We start from the raw sequence: 18,547 nt of genomic DNA, 5'->3' as shown, positions 1-18,547 counted from the left end.
TGATCCCAGGACCCCAGGACCATGACCTGAGCTGAAGGCAGAAGCTTAACCCACTGAGCCACCCAGGCACCCCATTTTTTTTTTCTTAAGTTGTCTTTATTAGTACCTGCTGAATCTGTCGATGGCAAACACTGGCAGAAAGGTGACATATTTGTACATTACTTTGAAAAAAATGACCAAGAGATCAGAGTAATGGTTTTGTATGTGCTGCAAGCTAGTTGTATGTGAGACCATTTTGGGACTTTTTATTTTATCCTACTTAGGAAGGGTATTGGAAGAAACAATAAAATATGAAACTGTCCTGCAAAGTAAACTGTTCATGATGTTCTTCCAAAGAGAGGTTGGACAAGAGAGTAAAGTGGAATGAAAATGGAATGCTACAAGATTAGAAAGGAAGAATGTATACTAAAAAGAATAAAAAATGCCAGTTAATGTACAGTAATTTTTTTGTTAGTCATAATCAGTGTTTTTTTCCTCAGACATTGGTGAGGACTTTCTGAAGTAGCTGGAGAAAACTTTCTGCTGTTGGCACGTGGAGCCTACAACAATGAACCCCCAGTTGTTCATATCAGGGAGAGCAGGACCTTTAGAGCCAAACAGACCTGAATCTGTGTCTTCATTTTGGGTTGACTTTTAGAAGTCCTTGTGGAGCTCTGGCAAGCTCTAGCACTTTACTTTCTGTCAATTGTTAGTTTTAAGTTTGGAGGTCATGCCCAGCTTATGATAGGAACTCATTAAATCATTATTATTTAAAGATTTTATGTATATATTTGAGAGGAAGAGAAAGCGTGTGCACATGAGCGGGGGGTAGGGGCAGAAGGAGAGGGAGAAACTCACTCCTTGCTGAGCAGGGAGCCTGACTTGGGACTCGATCCCAGAACCCTGGGATCATGTTATGAGCCAAAAATAGATGCTTACAGACTGAGCTACCTAAGCGCCCTATTTTATTATTTGTTTGCAGTTACCTACATTCTCATTTGGGTGATAAAGGTCTAAGTCTGGGGAATGTATTCATTCATTTCCAGCTTTGGAATGACTTCATGATAGATAAACTTTGTTCCTGTATCAGGAACTGCTTTTCATTTCCTTGTTTCCCAACTATGGCCAGGTGGTTTTAGAATCTGCCTAAATTAGGGAGGAGTTCCCTTTCTCTTTCCATTTATCTGTGAATCTTTTTATTGCAGGAGACAGTTTTCAGGATATCGGCAACTAATTCCCTAGAAATCGTACTTCTTGAGTAATGTTCTTTGCTTGCTCACTGCCTGTACATTGGCGTTTTTACTTGTCTGAGTGGCCCCAACTGTGTCATTTCTAATGGAAAATTTTGGGGCAGATTACAGAAGGGTATGACTATTACCTGTGCAAAGCCTTTGGCAGCATGACCTCAGATGATCAAGGGGGAAGTTTGACTCTACACTGCTTTTCTTGGGCATAAATGATTGGCTAGGCACAACTTTCTTGCTTAATTTTGGACTGTGAAGGTTAGGTCTCTCTAATGTTCTTTGATAACAGACTTAAAGCAAGCCAGCATCCTTGTTAAACAAAGATGTGTATTTAGCATATATATTCTAATAGTTTACTGCTAGGAGATACATATATTCTTTCAGTATTTCCGCTTGGAAAAGTGGGGTCAGGATCTATTAACCCACTTATTTTCATGAGAAGGCAAAAAAGATATTTCATAGTTATATCAGATGTGTAAATTCGATGTTTATTTCTAGTAAGGATACAGGTGTAATTGGGGTAAATAGGTTGAGGCCAAGCAGGCAGATTCAAAGTCACTAGGTCAGATAGGCAGTGCCTTTCACCTTTCTAAATAAGGCAGCGGAAAATGGAAAGGGCAGGACCAGCAGCCACTTGAAGTCGTAAGTCAGTGCCCTCTAAGAAAGGGGGCCCTTTGTGACAGAAGACCTTAACCCTTGAACGTGTGTAGCCCAAGGTCTGGGTGTGGGTTTGGGCAATAAGTGGGGACAGCTGCCTGGGGTGCAGAGAGGGAAAAGGGTACTTGTGAGTTCCTTAAAAAGAACTTTGATTATATTCAACCTGCAGATCTGACTGTCTCAGTCTCTAAGGCCCATAAATATGTAAGTGGAATTCAAGAAAGTATTTTAATATTTTAAAGACACGAAGTGAAAAATTATAAAGTAAATTCAGTGGAAAAGCAGTGTGAGAAAATACTCAAGAACAATGGAATGTGGTCACTGTGTTGTTGGACTGAATCATTTTATTGACTTACATTGTTAAGAGTGCTAACAACTTTATTAATGTAGCTTTAAGGTAATATTTGTGTGAAAGTGATGGTTATGCAGGTCGAACTATTCAGATTAAATTAAAGCAGAGATATTAATGTGAGGAGAAAATATTGAAAAGGAAAACGAATGTATCGAAGAATTATAAGTATCTTCATATTTCTTGGCGGATACCTGAATATTGGCAACTCCTTCAGAAACTAAATATAATTACATTTTAAAAAGGTAGAATTTATGGTGTATAATGACATAATAATGGTAAAAATAATATTAACTACTGTTATCTTTCGTATGCATGATATGTTAGTCACTGTGCTAATTTCTTTGTGCACATTTCATTTAATTCAAACAGTAATTCCGTGAGGTGTGGTTATTGCCGTTAACCACATTATACAGAGAAATGAGGTTCAGAGAGTTTAAATAACTTCGCTCGGTCGTACATTTAGCAGGTGGCAGAGCTGGAATTTGGTCCTAAGTAGTCCAACTTGATGTCTTGTACTTATCCACCATGCATACTGCCTCCTAGTAGATGTCATTATGTATTTTAAAATAACTGTATTTCTCCAAATTTTGACTGTTGTTTTCATTATTGATTTTTGTAAGTATATGACTTTGATGCATACTTACTTTTCAATTGCTAATTTATTGAATATTTATCTTTCACTTTGTAGAACAAAACACAGCCATTCTTTTGAATTCCCGTATTCTACTTTTCCTTTAGAGAACTGTGCATTGCTCAGTTCTCTTGTACTTTCCCTTTAGTTTTCATCTTTGATTATTCAGCTCTGGAATTTTTTAGTTTTATACTCTGTTTACCTCCTCTTCTTTATAATACATTATTTGCTTTTAAAAAACATGTCTTTAATTGCAATTTTATAAGTTTAACACATAAGACACTGTGAAAATGTTTGACAGAAGAGATTGCTAAGAAGGTAAAAGGTTACCTGTTATCCTTGTACATACAAGAGAACCACAATTAACATTTGGTATCTTTTCCTATGGCCTTTAAAATCCACTTACTGTATATTTGTGATTATATTGTAGGTAGAATTATTTGAGCACATTATCATCTTCATTTTATATCATAACAGATACTTTTCCAGAAGTCATACTTATTCATGAAAGTTATATTTAATGATTGTAAAACATACTATGTTTATGTGAGCATACCGTATTTACTTAGCAATTCTCCTACTTTGGTTATGCGAATTGTTCCCAATTTGACCGTCTATATTATACAGTACAATACTTACTATCTTTTTAAATTTTTTTATTAACATAGAATGTATTATTAGCTCCAGGGATACAGGTCTGTGAATTGCCAGGTTTACACACTTCACAGCACTCACCATAGCACATACCCTCCCCAATGTCCATAAATTACTTATTATCTTTTTAAGTTAAAAAACTTACAATTATTCCCTTAGATAGATTCCATGAATTTTTTAAGATTAGAACCTCAGAATTTTTGTGTAATAGGCATTAAAATTTTTAAGGTGACTGAGGTGTAGTAGCAAATTGTTTTCTACCCTCGGTTCCTATCTCATTGCCCCTTGCTAGCACAAGGAGTTCGTATTTACTTCCATACCTTAGTTGCCACATCTGAAAAGTGGAAATAATAATTCTGCCTACCTCAGAGAGTTGTTGTGGAACTCTAATGAATTATAACATTTGGTATGTAGCCAAGTATTTAGAATAATACCCAGTACAAAGTAAGAACCTGATAAATGTTGGTTGTTTGCTATTACAATTTCTAAAATCTTTGGCTAAATTGATAGATGGAGGGTGCCTGGGTGGCTCAGTGGGTTAAGCCGCTGCCTTTGGCTCAGGTCATGATCTCCAGGTCCTGGGATCAAGTCCCACATTGGGCTCTCTGTTCAGCGGGGAGCCTGCTTCCCTCTCTATCTCTCTGCCTGCCTCTCTGCCTACTTGTGATCTCTCTCTGTCAAATAAATAAATAAAATCTTTAAAAAAAATAAATTGATAGATGGGAAGAGTATCTTATTGTTTGAATTTGCATTTCTTTGATTACCAGAGATACTGAAATTTTTCTTTGAAGATTTTAGTGATTTTTTTTTTTTTGAGACATCTTTTGTCCTTTGCTTATTTGTTTTTCTTAGGAATTTTAGTACTTCTTTGAGTGCCTAACAACTGAAATGTTAAGCATATATGCTTTCTGTTGTTGAAATTTTCTCATTCTTAGGTTATCTATCCTTTTTCTATGTAGCTTCTTTCATATTTTTGAAGCTTGGAATCTTTCTCCATCCAGAAGCGTAATGAAACTTAGTTAAAAAACAGTGGCTGGATTAAGAACAAATAACAGATACTTATCAGAAATTTGTTTGTGGGGTGAGGAAAGAAGAATGATGGACCTTTTTTTTTTTTTTTTAGAGAGAGACAGAGAGAGAGAGATGGGGAAGGGGCAGTGGAAGAGAGAGAATCTTAAGCAGGCTCCACACACAGCGTGGAGCCCGATACAGGGCTTGATCTCAAGGTCCTGAGATCTTGACCTAAGCCAAATTGAGAGTCAGGCGTTTAACCCACTGAGCCACCTAGGCGCCTGTCTTACATTAAATTCTTCATATTTTATTTGCTGTTTAATTAATAAGGAAGCAGTTGAAGAAAGATGGAATACTAATTACTCCACTATTTATTACCTTTTGTATATAGTGACTGAGTGAAGATATTAAAATTTGTTTCTAAAAGTCTTATTTTCATATAGAACATAACCAATCAGAAGGTAAGTCAGTGTTTTGGTTGGACTCCATGGTCGTCTTTTCTAAAACAGCCATTAAAGAAACAGCCTTCTACTTTTCTTTTTCCTTAAAAAAAAAAGAAGGATAAGCTATGGATATCTGAAAAAAAAACTTTTTTAAGCTAGTTTCATGAAAATGTGGAAATGAAATTAATATTCCTAGGCTCTTTTTTCCCTTCAGGTAGAATATTTAAAAGTGATAAATGATGCATCTTAACTGCACACTTATGTTCCATATAAAGAGTTCTGGGAAGTACGAGAAATAATGATTAAGAGAATAGCAAGATTGATTTATGACTGAAAGAAGCTGGTCATTTATAGCTTGTCTAATGATGGGCGTATTTAAAAGGAAGGACAGTAGTTAGTGACCATATAGTTAGGGAATACACAAAGAGAAAAATTGTTTGGGGGCAGTTAAGAGATTGGCCCTGAAATGATATGAAGAAAAAGAAGAATTTAATTTGGAAAACAAATTAGCAAAAGTAGGAAAAATGTATGTATGTAATTTATATCGGGAACTGTTGGAAAGCAGAATCATCTCCCCAGAGAGCTAGTAGAAGGGGTAAACTAGCTGTCTCTAGTTTCTGTAATTCATGGCAGATGTTTAGGAGCAGGTTATATAAGAGGTTTCTGGGAATGGTTTAAAATGAAGTCTTGTAAAATGCATAAGGTCAGGCTGGATGACCTAGGTGGTATATTCTGACTCTATCAGATTCTATGATAGTTTGTGGCATTCTGCTGCTCAGCACTAATGTACTGTGAGGATCACTTACTGGCACACTCAGTGAGACTCTGGTTGAGGATCAGAATTGTCTGGAGAGAAAAATTGGTCCTGGAATATGTATATTTTGGTCCATCATCTCCCTTCTTTTCCTTGGCCAGTTATCTTAATTTTTTTCATCAAATGAAAATACAGTTTTTGTTAAATATTCTATTGTTTATTGTTGTTAGCCTCTGCTTTTAAATTAGTTTTTGATGTCATTGTTACATTTTGTTTCTAGGGCAGAATTAGTCATATTTGGAGCATGAGTTTGAATAATTTTCACTTATAAAGTACTGGCCAAGTTGATAGGATGCTCAGTCCATGCTGTACAAATTCTGGGTTCCATAACAACACAAAATTTTAGATGGTATTCATGAGTTTCACTCTTTATTTTTATTTATTTATTTGTTTTAAAAAAGATTTTATTTATTTATTTGACAGATAGATCACAAGTAGGCAGAGAGGCAGGCAGAGAGAGAGGAAGGGAAGCAGGCTCCCTGCTGAGCAGAGAGCCCAATGTGGGACTCGAAACCAGGACCCTGGGATCATGACCCGAGCCAAAGGCAGAGAGGCTTTAACCCACTGAGCCACCCAGGCGCCCCTCCTGAGTTTTACTCTTTAAGTCAGTCGGTGGTAGTGGTTGGGGAAGTGCAATCTGTGAGACAGTTAATTGGGGTAAAGGAATAAAATATTAAAGCTCTTGCTTATGTAATTTTTTTAACCTTAAAGAAATTGCACCTGTGAACATGGTGTAGACTGTAGGACACTGGAGTCTCACTTGTTCCTTATCATTTGTTCCTTATGTTCTGTGGCCATGTGTCACCTGGGGGAGGAGCAGACCTGCCAGCGAGAGGAGGCACAGCAAAGCTCTCACCGGGTGTGCTCCTTGTCTGCTTTCTCACCCGCCACCACAACATGGGCAGAGAAAATGATGATGGAACAGATTTCCAATGAAACTTAAATCTCTTTTCAGCAGCTACATTATGGTTTCAGGCAGTGATCATTTGGTCGTCCGACAGGAGGGCAGCCAAAAAATGTATAATTATATGAAATATGTATTTACATCCAACAGTCATTAGCAATGAAATCTTTCTAAAGCTATATATTGTGCTTTGAGTTGTTACCTAGCGCTAACATGATTAACATTAGTAAGACATTTTAAGAAGGTGCTTCCTTTCATCTTAAATTTGTTTATTTAAGCTTTGAGTCATTCTTTTATTTTTATTTTTCATTTTTAAAATTTTGTTTATTTTTTTGAGAGAGAGGGCAAGTAGAGGGCAGCTGGGGGGGAGGGCAGAGAGACAGGCAGACTCCCCGTGGAGCAAGGAGCCCTGTGCGGATGTGGGGCTCTCAATCCCAGGACCCTGAGATCATGGCCTGAGCTGAAGTCAGATGCTTAACCAACTGAACCACCCAGGCACCTGAGTCATTCTTTTTATATATATATGTGTGTGTGTGTGTGTATTTTTTTTTTTACAGATTCTGTTAATTTATTTGAGACAGCATGAGTAGTGGGGAGGGGCAGTGGGAGAGGGAGAAGCAAGAGAGCCTGAAGCAGGGCTCAGTCCCTGGAGTCCGAGATCATGACCTGAGCCAAAGCAGACGCTTAACTGACTAATCCGCGCAGGCCTCCCTCTGAGTTGTTCTCTTAAAACGTGTTTTTTGTGCATGTTTTACAATGTACATGGTATATTGGCACAGGAGTGCCTATATAATTTGTGAATATATATACAACGGGAATACTTCACAAGTCTTTTTAACAAATAGGTGTGGGATCAAAGTCAGTAGCATAAATGCACGAGGTTTTTTGTTGTATTATTTTAATCACACAATTTAAATGTCTTATGCATTATCCCGTTACAGTGTCCTTGATGTTAAGTCACACTTAGGTGACTTTTTCCGGGTTGAAAATGGAGCAAAGTAAAGTAGAGTGGAATTAATCAAATTATGGAATCAGTCATTGTAGGTGAAATAGATGTTCAATAACCAAGATCCCTGGAATTTAATAATTTAATAATAAAGGAATTGTGGTAATTCAATTCATTTGTGGGGAAGCTGGGTCTAAATCAGAGATAGGAGTTATTAAATATTCTTTAAGAAGTGCTGCTTTAATAATTTCGAGGACAGATAAGAAGAAACCAAGTTAATTGCATTTTAGCAAATCTTTTAAGTGCTTTCATTTAACAGATAGCTGAGAATTATTTATCATTACTCTGTTCATTGTTTGAATTAAAATTAATACCAAAGTGGTGCTTGAGAATGGTCTTTTTTCCTTTTACATTTAAATAGGCGAGACATTTGCTTTGTTTATACCATTAATTTGTTTTCACACAGCCTGTGAAGGTAACCATCAACTCACAATTAATTAGTGGAATCAAAATTAATGAGGTTTTACTGTATTGGACTATTTCCACTCTAGGCCAGTTTTCTTCACACGAGTTGGACTAGCATTTTTTTGAAAGAAGAAAAATTAGATTTATTTTAATCCATATTTAAAAAGCAGAGAACCATCTTTTCTTGTGAGTTAAGTACCTCTAATAACTACGCTTTCTTGGGCTTAGCAATATTGATTTTTTTGTTTTGTTTTGTTTTCAGTCTTGATTATTTTGGCTATTTCCAGACTGTTGCTTATTACAGTAAAGCTAGCGTTAACTCTTCAGGTGCTTATTTTCATTTACAGGGATGATCTATCATTTTTAGTTTGGACCAAACATTTTGTGTATGTGGAGGGGTGGGATGCGTCATTTGCCTGTTTTCATCCTTATTGCACTATGTGAAAGAGGAATCGAACAGTTCTTCAAAGTATGTTTATGTAAGTATATGTGTTAGAGTACATCATGTGGAAATAAAAAGCTAGAATTTTTTGAATTACAGTTATTTTTTCCCTTCAGAAAATTACATAGTCTACTTTTTAAAAGGAGATCCTTTGCTATTATTTGGTATTTGCTTTGTCCTTTATTTTTTGCCAACAAAAGTGATAACATGAATGTAGGGTTTTTAAGTCTTTTCTTGAGGATAGATTACATTTTCTTGAATTTTTGAAGTTACCCACCTGGATGTAAATGGGAGGGTGAAAGTTGAGACTTCCCCTGGGGAGTTGGTACCTGAAGGTCAAGTTTGTCATAGAAATGGGGATGAATGTCTGCAGTCCTCTCTCTGGTAGGTTATAAACCTCTGTAGGAAACATTTGGCAGAGAGAACGTGTCTGTCAGTGGTGGTCAGTACTTCTGTATCCCCTCAGACGTTAAGATCTGCCCATAGCTGGTAGCTTGAAGAGCACCAAACGTTGTGAAGGATACTGGTGGAAATTCACCTGTTGAGTAAACTTCACCCTAACTCATGCCCCTTTGAAATGGAATGCCAAGAGAGCATGTGGACACTAATGAGATGACTGTGGACTTGAGGGCCAGGGATCAGCTAGTGAGGGATGTGGCATCACTTAAGCATCAGCTCATTTTGAAGTTGAGGAGCTTGTGAGTCAAAGTAGCAGAGTCACAAGTAGTGGCAGGTGTTGTACGTGGTGTGGCAGATTGGCGCTTGATTAAAGAACTTGGACAGATGAAAAGAAATGTTGTCTAGGAGCCATTCTTTTTAGTAAGTTATACATAGAGGAAAAGATCCCTGTAAATGTTTATTTCCTGTGATGAAAGAAATAGATAAAATAACCCACTTTTTCGCAGATCAGTGTTGCTGAATGGTAGTAGTAGTAGTTAACCATTTATGTAGAAGCATCCCTTTTTGTGAGTTGAATGATGAATATGTTTGAAAAATACAAAGTCATTACTAATGGTAATCTGTAGAAATGCAAAGTGTTCATTGTATTAAACTGTTATCTTTGGTTGGCAATGCATGTCTGGTGGAACTCATAAATATTTTATATGGTCTGAAATAAAGGCTTCACAGATATATTTTTACCGTTTTATTCTAACATTCCCGTATTTAAATGATTTTTTTGTAGTTTTCCACTTTATTTTGATTAATGCTTAATTCTAAAGGTAATTTTTTTGTGCCATAGTCAACTACCCCTCAGTTCTTATGTCTTTTTAAAGGAAGAAATCATGTTTTATGTTACAGTTGAGCGCTTATCAGGGAACATGAAATAAGTAAGCTTAAATGTTTAGGAAAATTCTATATGATGTTTTAATAGAGGTTTTTTTTTTTAAGATTTTATTTATTTATTTGACAGAGATTGCAGGTGGGCAGAGAGGCAGGCAGAGAAGGGGGGGAGCAGGCTCCCTGCTGAGCAGAGGTGTGGGGGGCTCAATCCCAGGACCCTGACTGAGGTCATGACTTGAGCCGAAGGCAGAGGCTTAACCCACTGAGCCACCCAGGTGCCCCTAATGAGGTTTATAACATGATCTTTCTGAACGTTTAAAACTAGTAAACTTCTGCAATGCTGATTATAATGTTTAAATCATTGTATAACGAAAATGTAAATAAAGCTAACAGAGGATAAAAGGTTAACATACCTGAATTTAAGAACAAAATAGTTAAATCTTACTGTCTTTATTTTATTAATGCTCTGCTTCATTCAAAGGTTGATTTTAAGTTGTTTACAAAAATAAACATGATGGAGTAAGATAAAAATAAAACGAAATGATGAAGAGAAACAGAGAAGTAAGTAGAGGAGGCTGAGTCCACATTGCAGAAGTGTGTGTCCCCCTCCCCCGCCAACTGTGTTCGGTAGAAAATTCAGGCCTAGGTGTCTTGTGGCCAAAACATGAAAGGAACCAGTTACAGCAGCTTTCCCCAAAGTATGTTCCTCCAAAACTCAGTCTTCTAAGATCACCCTGGTCAAATAAACTTCAAGATGAGCAATACTGTATTCCCCTTGTAGAGAGAATTCTGTTCTCATCAGAATGTTAAAGGTTCTTAGGAGTTCCATGGTTAAAGTCAATCGGTAATTTTTGTTTTCTGTGCACTTTTGTCCATCCCCACCTCTTTTCATTTGATCCCTGTCAGCATTTCCCATTCAGTGAGATGTATTCATCATTGTGGGATTGTTCTTTAGCTAAAATTGTTTGCTTAGGTGAAGCCCAGCCCAGTGAGATTTGAGAAGTTTCTCCTTTGGAGCCCATTGAAGGGTTACTGTGTATGTAGTGCATTGGGCCTCATCCTAAATATTACTCACAATATATCCAGTGATGTGTGGCTGTTTTCATATGGTTTCACCTCAGTATGAACTGGAAGACTAATCCAATAAATCACCGAAAGGTTAAGTTGTAAATAGCTTATACATTCTTAAAACTTTAAATACCTTAATTTTTAATTGTCTAGGTTGTGGTTTCCATTTTCTGCTGCTAGTGAAAATCTTTACCGTTCTTTGATTTTTATATTCCATCTTGTTTTAAAAGGAATTGAAGGGCACACACTAGAGATGAGCAGAGAATACACAGCAGAATGTTTAAGTGGCTGTTGTGTTAGTGGAGGTGTTGCACCTGCTGGTGTTACAGACAGAAGCCAGGAGACACACCTACACATAATACCAAATCCCCATGGCTCTTGGAAGGCGTGATTGTGGCTGAGGGACCAGGAGGGCATTGTTTTTGAGCAAAGGAGCAGGGAAGAACATAGTTCCGAAATGACAGAGTCACAGACAAAAAGAAGCACTGCAGAAAGCCCGCTGTAGTAGCCAACAAAGGAAAGTTCATACTGTGGAAAGAGAAAGCATAATAACAGATCAATTTCTTTGCAGCTTTGCCTGTGCCTGTACGGCGATCATGTCAGTAAGGTCATCTTCACATTTGAACAGATTTTCTTAGGCATCCTTTCCATCTTTAATCTAGGACTCGTTTAGCATCTCTCCAAGTATTGTCACGATGGAACTGGGTGTTTTATGTGTAATGGGAAGGAACCCATTTTTCAATAGAATTTAATACTGTGGTTGGTTTTCAGCAGTGTTAAATGTATAATTAATTTTGATATACGTTACTGAGGACCAGATCCACTTTATTCTGAATTTATTCTAAATATAATTAAGGTTTATTCTTCTTTTTAGGCAAGAGTACAGCACTGCATCTGTTCTGTAGCCAGTGACCACTCAGTGGGACTCCTAAGTCTGCGGGAGAAGAAATGCATTATGCTGGCATCTCGGCATCTCTTCCCCATTCACGTCATCAAGTGGAGGCCTTCTGATGATTACCTAGTCGTGGGGTGTTCAGATGGCTCTGTATACGTCTGGCAGATGGATACTGGTAAGAACAAGAGTTAAGAGAGAGACTAGAAGATTAAATGGGTATATTTGAATTCCTGGATATTAAAAAATCTTTTATGTAAAGAGGGAAAGTGACCTAAAATGTAAAAAGTTGCGGCTTTTACTTCTGATCACTGCTTTTTCTACGTGTTCTCATCATTGTCAACAAAGACCTGTTTAAACGTCCTCTCATTTTTTTGTACTACGCCAGATACTTCAGAGTAAATCACTGATCTCTAAAGGAATGCAGCTGAAGACAATTTACAGTTTAGGACAGACAACAGACCAAAAAATAAAGGATTTCTATATAATTGATGAAGTAAATTGTGAGTAAGATTAAGGAAACCATTTTTGTATCAAGTTCAGAAACAGTAGAGGAAGAAAAAAATTCTCTTCTATTTGGACAGTAGAAAAGCAATATGGAGTAGTTGATTATAGGAGTTAATTGAAACGAAAGTTTTAAGATCTAGAGAGAACATTTAAAACTTCAAGTTTCAGAGATTTCACGTAGGGGGCATAATGTAGAACAAGTAACATGTGGCTTAGAAGTACACACAATTATGTTTAATGTTTATACATAGAATCTTATGGTTTTCCCTGGGAAATTTTTAAGCGTGTAACTAAATGTTTATTGTTTTAGATGTGTTTTTAAAACACATTTTATCCTACCTTTACTCTTAAATCATTTGTTTTAGATGTGTTTTAAAATCAATTGTTTTAGATGTGTTTTAAAAACACATTTATCCTACCTTTACTCTTAAATCATCTTCTATCAGTGATTAAAGCCCTAGTTGTACTATATAATACTTCTACTGATTTGCTTTTCTTTTCTTCATCTTTCTTTGTTTTAAATAGTCCTTTCCCAAATCAGATACTATACATATTTCTGTTTGTCCTATGGTGCAATAGGTAGTTCTGCTGAGTCTTTCTGTCACAAGTAGTCACAGCCCTCAGGGATCTGTCATTTATAGTCCATGTTTTAACTGGTAGTATGTAGGCATCTTGCCAAGAGGGAATATTCTTGAAGAGTGTCAGACTTCTTATCTTTAGCATCTAATTTTTCTTGTCTGATTATAAAAGAGGGTCATGCTTTCTGTTAAAACTTAAAAGCACAAATGTATTAGAAGAGAAGAGAGATGAACTGAAATCTCAGTGTTCAGTGATAAATATTAGCATTCTGGCATATTTCTTTCTGTGCATTTTTAGAAACAAAATTGCTACCATACTGCATATATAACTTTGTTTCTTTTGTATTCCTTTCTGTGATACCTTCTCTTCCAAGCAGCACTTTCCTGCTTGCTGGTTTTGTGCCCAGTTTGTGTTGGGCTCTGGAATCTGACTGCTTGGTTTGGATTTAAGATCAGCCATTTGCTAGCAGTGTGATCTGCGACAACTTACTGGACTTTTGTCTCTCAACTTACTCCTCCATAAAATAAAGATCATAACAGTGCCGACTTTATAGTACTGCTAGGAGAATAAAGTGAGATAATATTTACCTGGTGTATAGTAGACATTTGTAAATATGTGTATGTGTATGTGAAATCGAAATTTGTGTGTGCGTGCATGCACACGTGTTTATATTTGCTATTAATGTTATTTAACAAACATACTGTTTTTCTTGTTACTTTGTTGAACTTGGGAATGTGATCTTACCTACATTTTGAAATATTTACTTTGAGGGTTACTATTAAAGAAAGTAAGTTCCTACAGCAGTGACATTCAGAAAACACTATTTTAAAATAATATAAATGTATAAATGTTAACAATTGATATAGTGCAAATGTAAGAGTATGGTAAACTAGTCTAGGATTTTAAAAAATTAAAATAGGGGCGCCTGGGTGGATCAGTGGGTTAAAGCCTCTGCCTTCAGCTCAGGTCATGGCCTCGGGGTCCTGGGATCGAGCCCTGCATTGTGCTCTCTGCTCAGCAGGGAGCCTGCTTCCCCCTCTGTCTCTGCCTGCCTTTCTGCCTACTTGTGATCTCTCTGTCTGTGTCAAATAAATAAATAAAATCTTTAAAAATAAATAAATAAATAAAATAATGTTATAAAGGAAGATAATGTCATTTTTCTGAAATTTTCAGATAAATAATTGATACTTGAATACTTCAGGTACTTAATATACATTTGTAAAGAATATGAATATGTGGGGGCGCCTGGGCAGCTCAGTCATTAAGCGGCTGCCTTCAGCTCATGTCATGATCCCAGGGTCCTGGGATCGAGCCCCACATCGGGCTCCCTGCTCAGTGGGGAGTCTGCTTCTCCCTCTCCCCCTGCTTGTGTTTCCTCTCTCACTACGTCTCTCTCTGTTAAATAAATAACAAAATCTTTAAAAAAAATGAATATGAATATGAGATTCTGTGCAAATGAGATGTTACTGAAAGACAAATTTACTTTTCCAGTAAGAAGATGACAAATAGTTCCCAAGTATAGGTGTGTAGGTGTCCTGGAAGGATTACTCTTATAACCAGGTTAGTGCAATTAAGCCCATTTTAGATTAAACACAATATATATATAATATTGAAATTTCACAATTATCTTACCTTCAAGAAGATTTAGGTAAACAATTAGTGTGCCATTTTTCAATCAAAAGATAAAGAAGCAGAATTTATTTTGGAATTAACCATAATAGGAGATATACATTCCTTTTTCCTCCTTGCTGCTCAGGCTTTAGCTGATGATATAAAGGCCCCAGGAGAGAGAGTAAAGCACATCCTGAAGGTATTGACATTATTTATTTATTAAATTTATTTATTTATTAAATAAATAAAAAATGAAGTGAAATAAATCAGATCCAGCCAAGGTTTGATGTATGAAATGTATTTAAACTCTGAGGAGACACTTTATCCCTCTTCTTAGCATTTTGGGGATGTATTTTTACAAATGAAGATATATTACACTTAAAGTACTCATGCATAGTGTATAATTTTCTGTTTATTGTTTAGAATTTTACTGATATTTCTAGCTTAAAAACACTTAAAAATATCTATACTTTTATGCAGGATTTTTTTAGTTGTTTTTCCCTTCAAATGGGTAGTTTTTATTTCCAGTATTTATTTCCTAATGAAATGAAGTTGAAGGTGGTAAAATAAAATTTCATTAGAAAGAAGTCCAGAATCTTTTGTTCTTTACTTGTATCATCTTTATTATATGTAATAACAATTAATAGTGATGCAGAGTCCAGGAAAATTATTATTCCTTCACATCTTAGATAGTTAGAAAATTAATCAAGTAACTGGCAACAAGATTTGGCCAGCTAGAGCTCTTAGGACTAATTTAGGATATATTTTTTCACACTGAGGCTATCTTTATTTGTTTTCCTGTTTTCTTTTTCTACCTTGTAATCCAGCCTGTACTCTGCTGGAAAATTAATCTTAGGAAATGAAACAACAGCAACAACACTTGGTTCATGTATGGTCTTTTTTTTTTTCTTTTTTTTAAACGCAGATTTCTGGGCTGTATCCCAGACATTAAGAATTAGAATCTCTAAGGATAAGACTTAAAAGTCTGCGGCATCTGCATTTTTATTTACTTATTTGAGAGAGAGAGAGAGGGAGAAAGCTCGAGCAGGGGGAGAGGCGGAGGGAGGAGAAGACTCCTTACTGAGCAGGAGCCTGATCCGGATGCTGGGCTCGATCCCAGGACCCTGGGATCACGACCTGAGCCAAAGACAGGCTCAACTGACTGAGCCATCCACATGCCCCCATGTACAGTCTTAATGAAAACAAAATAATTTATTTCCTATGGCCTTTAAGACCAGGCCCTTCACATTATGGTACCTTCCTACCTTTGTCTTTTTCTCTGTTTCTTTTACACAGACCAGTTGCTCTATGTGAAGAATAATTCTACTCAAGAATAATTGGGCCATTCTCTACCACTTCTTATCTTTTATATCATCCATATTGTTGCTCATGGTTTTCACTCATTTGGAACATTCTTTTTTTCTTTTTTCTTTCCTTTTTTTTTTTTTTTAAATTTTAATTTTAAGTAATTGTACCCAGTATGGGGCTTGAACTCACAACCCAGAGATTAAGAGTTGCAGACTCCCCTGACTGAGCCAGCCAGGTGCCCTGGAACATTATTTATTTATTTTTTAAAAAAGATTTTATTTATTTATTTGTCATAGAGAGAGCACAAGCGGGCAGAGTGGCAGGCAGAGGCAGAGAGAGAAGCAGGCTCCCTGCTGGACAAGGAGCCCGATGTGGGACTTGATCCCAGGAGCCTGGGATCATGACCTGAGCCGAAGGCAGTGGCTTAACTGACTGAGCCACTCAGGTGTCCTGAACATTACTTCTTTCTATTTTTTTATTTGTTTAAATAGTCCCTTTTAAGGAAATTTGAATAACAAAAAGAAAATATTGCATATTTACCCATCTAGTTACCATTCTGTTGCTCTTTGTTGCTTTGTATAGATCCAAATTTTTTTTCTTTTTTATTAACATATAATGTATTATTTGTTTCAGGGGTGACAGGTCTGTGATTCATTAGTCTTACACAGTTCACAGCGCTCACCATAGCATATACCCTCCCCAGTGTCCATCACCCAGCCACCTTATCCCTCCCACCCCCCTCCACTCCAGCAACCCTCTGTTTCCTGAGACAAAATTTATATCTGGAATGATTTTCCTTTTGTTTAATATTTAATATTTCTTGTATTGCAGTTCTATGCATGATGAATTCTTTCAGCTTCTGTGTGTTTCAAAACTCTTTGTTTCATCTTCACCTTTTTTTTTCTGGTTGGAGAATTTTAGGTTGATAGTTGTTTGTTTGTTTTTCCTTTTAATACTCCACTGTCTTATTGCTCCCATTATTTCCAGGGAGAAATCTGTTGTCACCCTTAGCTTTGTCCCTCTATATGTGTTGTGTCTGTTTTTTTCCAACAGCTTTAACATTTTTCTTTTTCTGTTTATTATTGGTTTTGAGAAGTTGGATTGTAGTTTTCTTCATATTTGTGCTGAGGGCGTGTCGTACTTCTTGGATATGTTGGTAGGTGATTTTCAACCAGTTTGGAAACTTTTTTGGCCATTATTTATTCAAATATGTTTTTGATCTTTCCCTGTCTTTCTTTTCTTTAGAGACTCTAGCTATGTGTTTACTCGACTATTTGAAATTGCGTACAGATCACAGATTGTGTTTTAATTTTAAAAAGTTTTTTTTTCTCTGTTTTATTTTATATAGTTTCTGTTCTAGGTTTTCAAGTTTATTAGTCTCTTTTCTACAATGTCTAATCTGTCATTATTCCTGTCTAGTGTATTTTTCATCTGAGCCATTGTTGTTTTAATTTCTGTAAGTGTGATTTTGGTCACTTGATATCTTCCATGTCTCTCTATTCAAACTTCTTGAACATCTGGAATACAATTATAATAACTTCCAGTGTTGTTGTTTGCTATTTAAAAAATCTGTGTCAGTTCTGGGTTGGCTTTATTGATTTGATTTTTGTCCTCACTATCATATTTTCTTGCTTTTTTCCAGAATAGCCTGAAGGTGGTTACAGGGTAGAAGCAGGGAGATTAGCTTTTATGCTGTTGCCTCTGGGCAATAAAAGATGATGGATTGTTATACCAGAGTGGAGCCGGTGAGGAGTGTTTGAATTCTGGGTATATTTTGAAGGGAGATTGAATAGGATTTGCTGATAGTTGGACAAGGGACATAAAAAATGAGAAGGGTCGAAGATGTCTCCAAGGTTTTCATCCTGAGCTACTCAAAGGGTGGAATTTATTTCTAGACATTGAGAAGACAATGGGAAAAGCATATTTGGAAAGACCAAGAATTAAATTTTTTTAAATATTGAGTTGAATATTAGATGTTCAAGTAGAGATGTTAATTAGTAACATCTAATGTTCAAGCTGGAGATATCAGAGTGGGTGATCTAAATTTGGGGATTCTTAGCATGTAGAAGATACTCAAAGTCATGATGCTGGATGTATCACCAAGAGGATGCAGGTAGATAATGATTGGGGCACTCTGTGGTTTAGATGTATTTCTAAATGTGGAAGAAACCAGCAAAGGAGACTAAAATGGACTTTCCAGGAAGAAGAAAGTGAAGAGTGTGGCTGCCTAGAAGCCAAGTGAAAAAAATGTGTTTCGGGGGTAGAGAATAGGAATAAGTGCAGCTGATAGTAAATCATAGTGAAATGAGAACTGAATATCGGATCTAACAACAAGGAGAGTAGGTTCTGTGCGTGTTTGGGGTGAAATGTGATTTGAGTAAGTTCAGAGGAAAATGGGAAGAGGAGAATTTGTAGGTAGCAAATACCAGATAGCTATATAGAGAATGATATAAAAAATGGGATACCTCCTGGAGAGAGATATTGAGGCAAGTGTGTTGTTGTTTTTATTGTTCTGTATAATTTTTTCTAAACAGGTCAAATAACTGCATGTTTATATGTTGATGGGAATGATCGTATGCTAGTGGGAATGATCTAGTAGGTAGGGAAATAGATGAAGAGAAAGGGGACAGTTGCTGAAATGATGTCCGTAGGCAGATAAGAGAGGGATGGACTTTAAGCTACAAGTGTGTTAGGTAGGCATCTGGATAGTTCATGTGTAGTTACGAGTAATGTGAGTGGAGATACGGTGGTGGGAGTTG

At 36.5% G+C, this 18,547-nt stretch overlaps 1 protein-coding gene across 1 annotated transcript in view; it reads left to right on the top strand.

Moving 5' to 3' along the window:
* The window catches only part of WDR7 (WD repeat domain 7), a 331,238-nt gene that overhangs the window by 32,227 nt on the left and 280,464 nt on the right, over nt 1–18,547 (top strand). Inside the window, exon 12 of the mRNA XM_080821004.1 lies at nt 11,766–11,961. Coding sequence (XP_080677130.1) covers nt 11,766–11,961 — 196 coding nt within the window. The remainder of the gene's footprint in view (nt 1–11,765; nt 11,962–18,547) is intronic.

Source organism: Martes martes, assembly GCF_963455335.1.
Source record: "Martes martes genome assembly, chromosome: 13".
In the NCBI taxonomy this organism is placed as follows: Eukaryota; Metazoa; Chordata; class Mammalia; order Carnivora; family Mustelidae; genus Martes; species Martes martes.
This window is presented reverse-complemented; position numbering and strand designations above follow the sequence as displayed.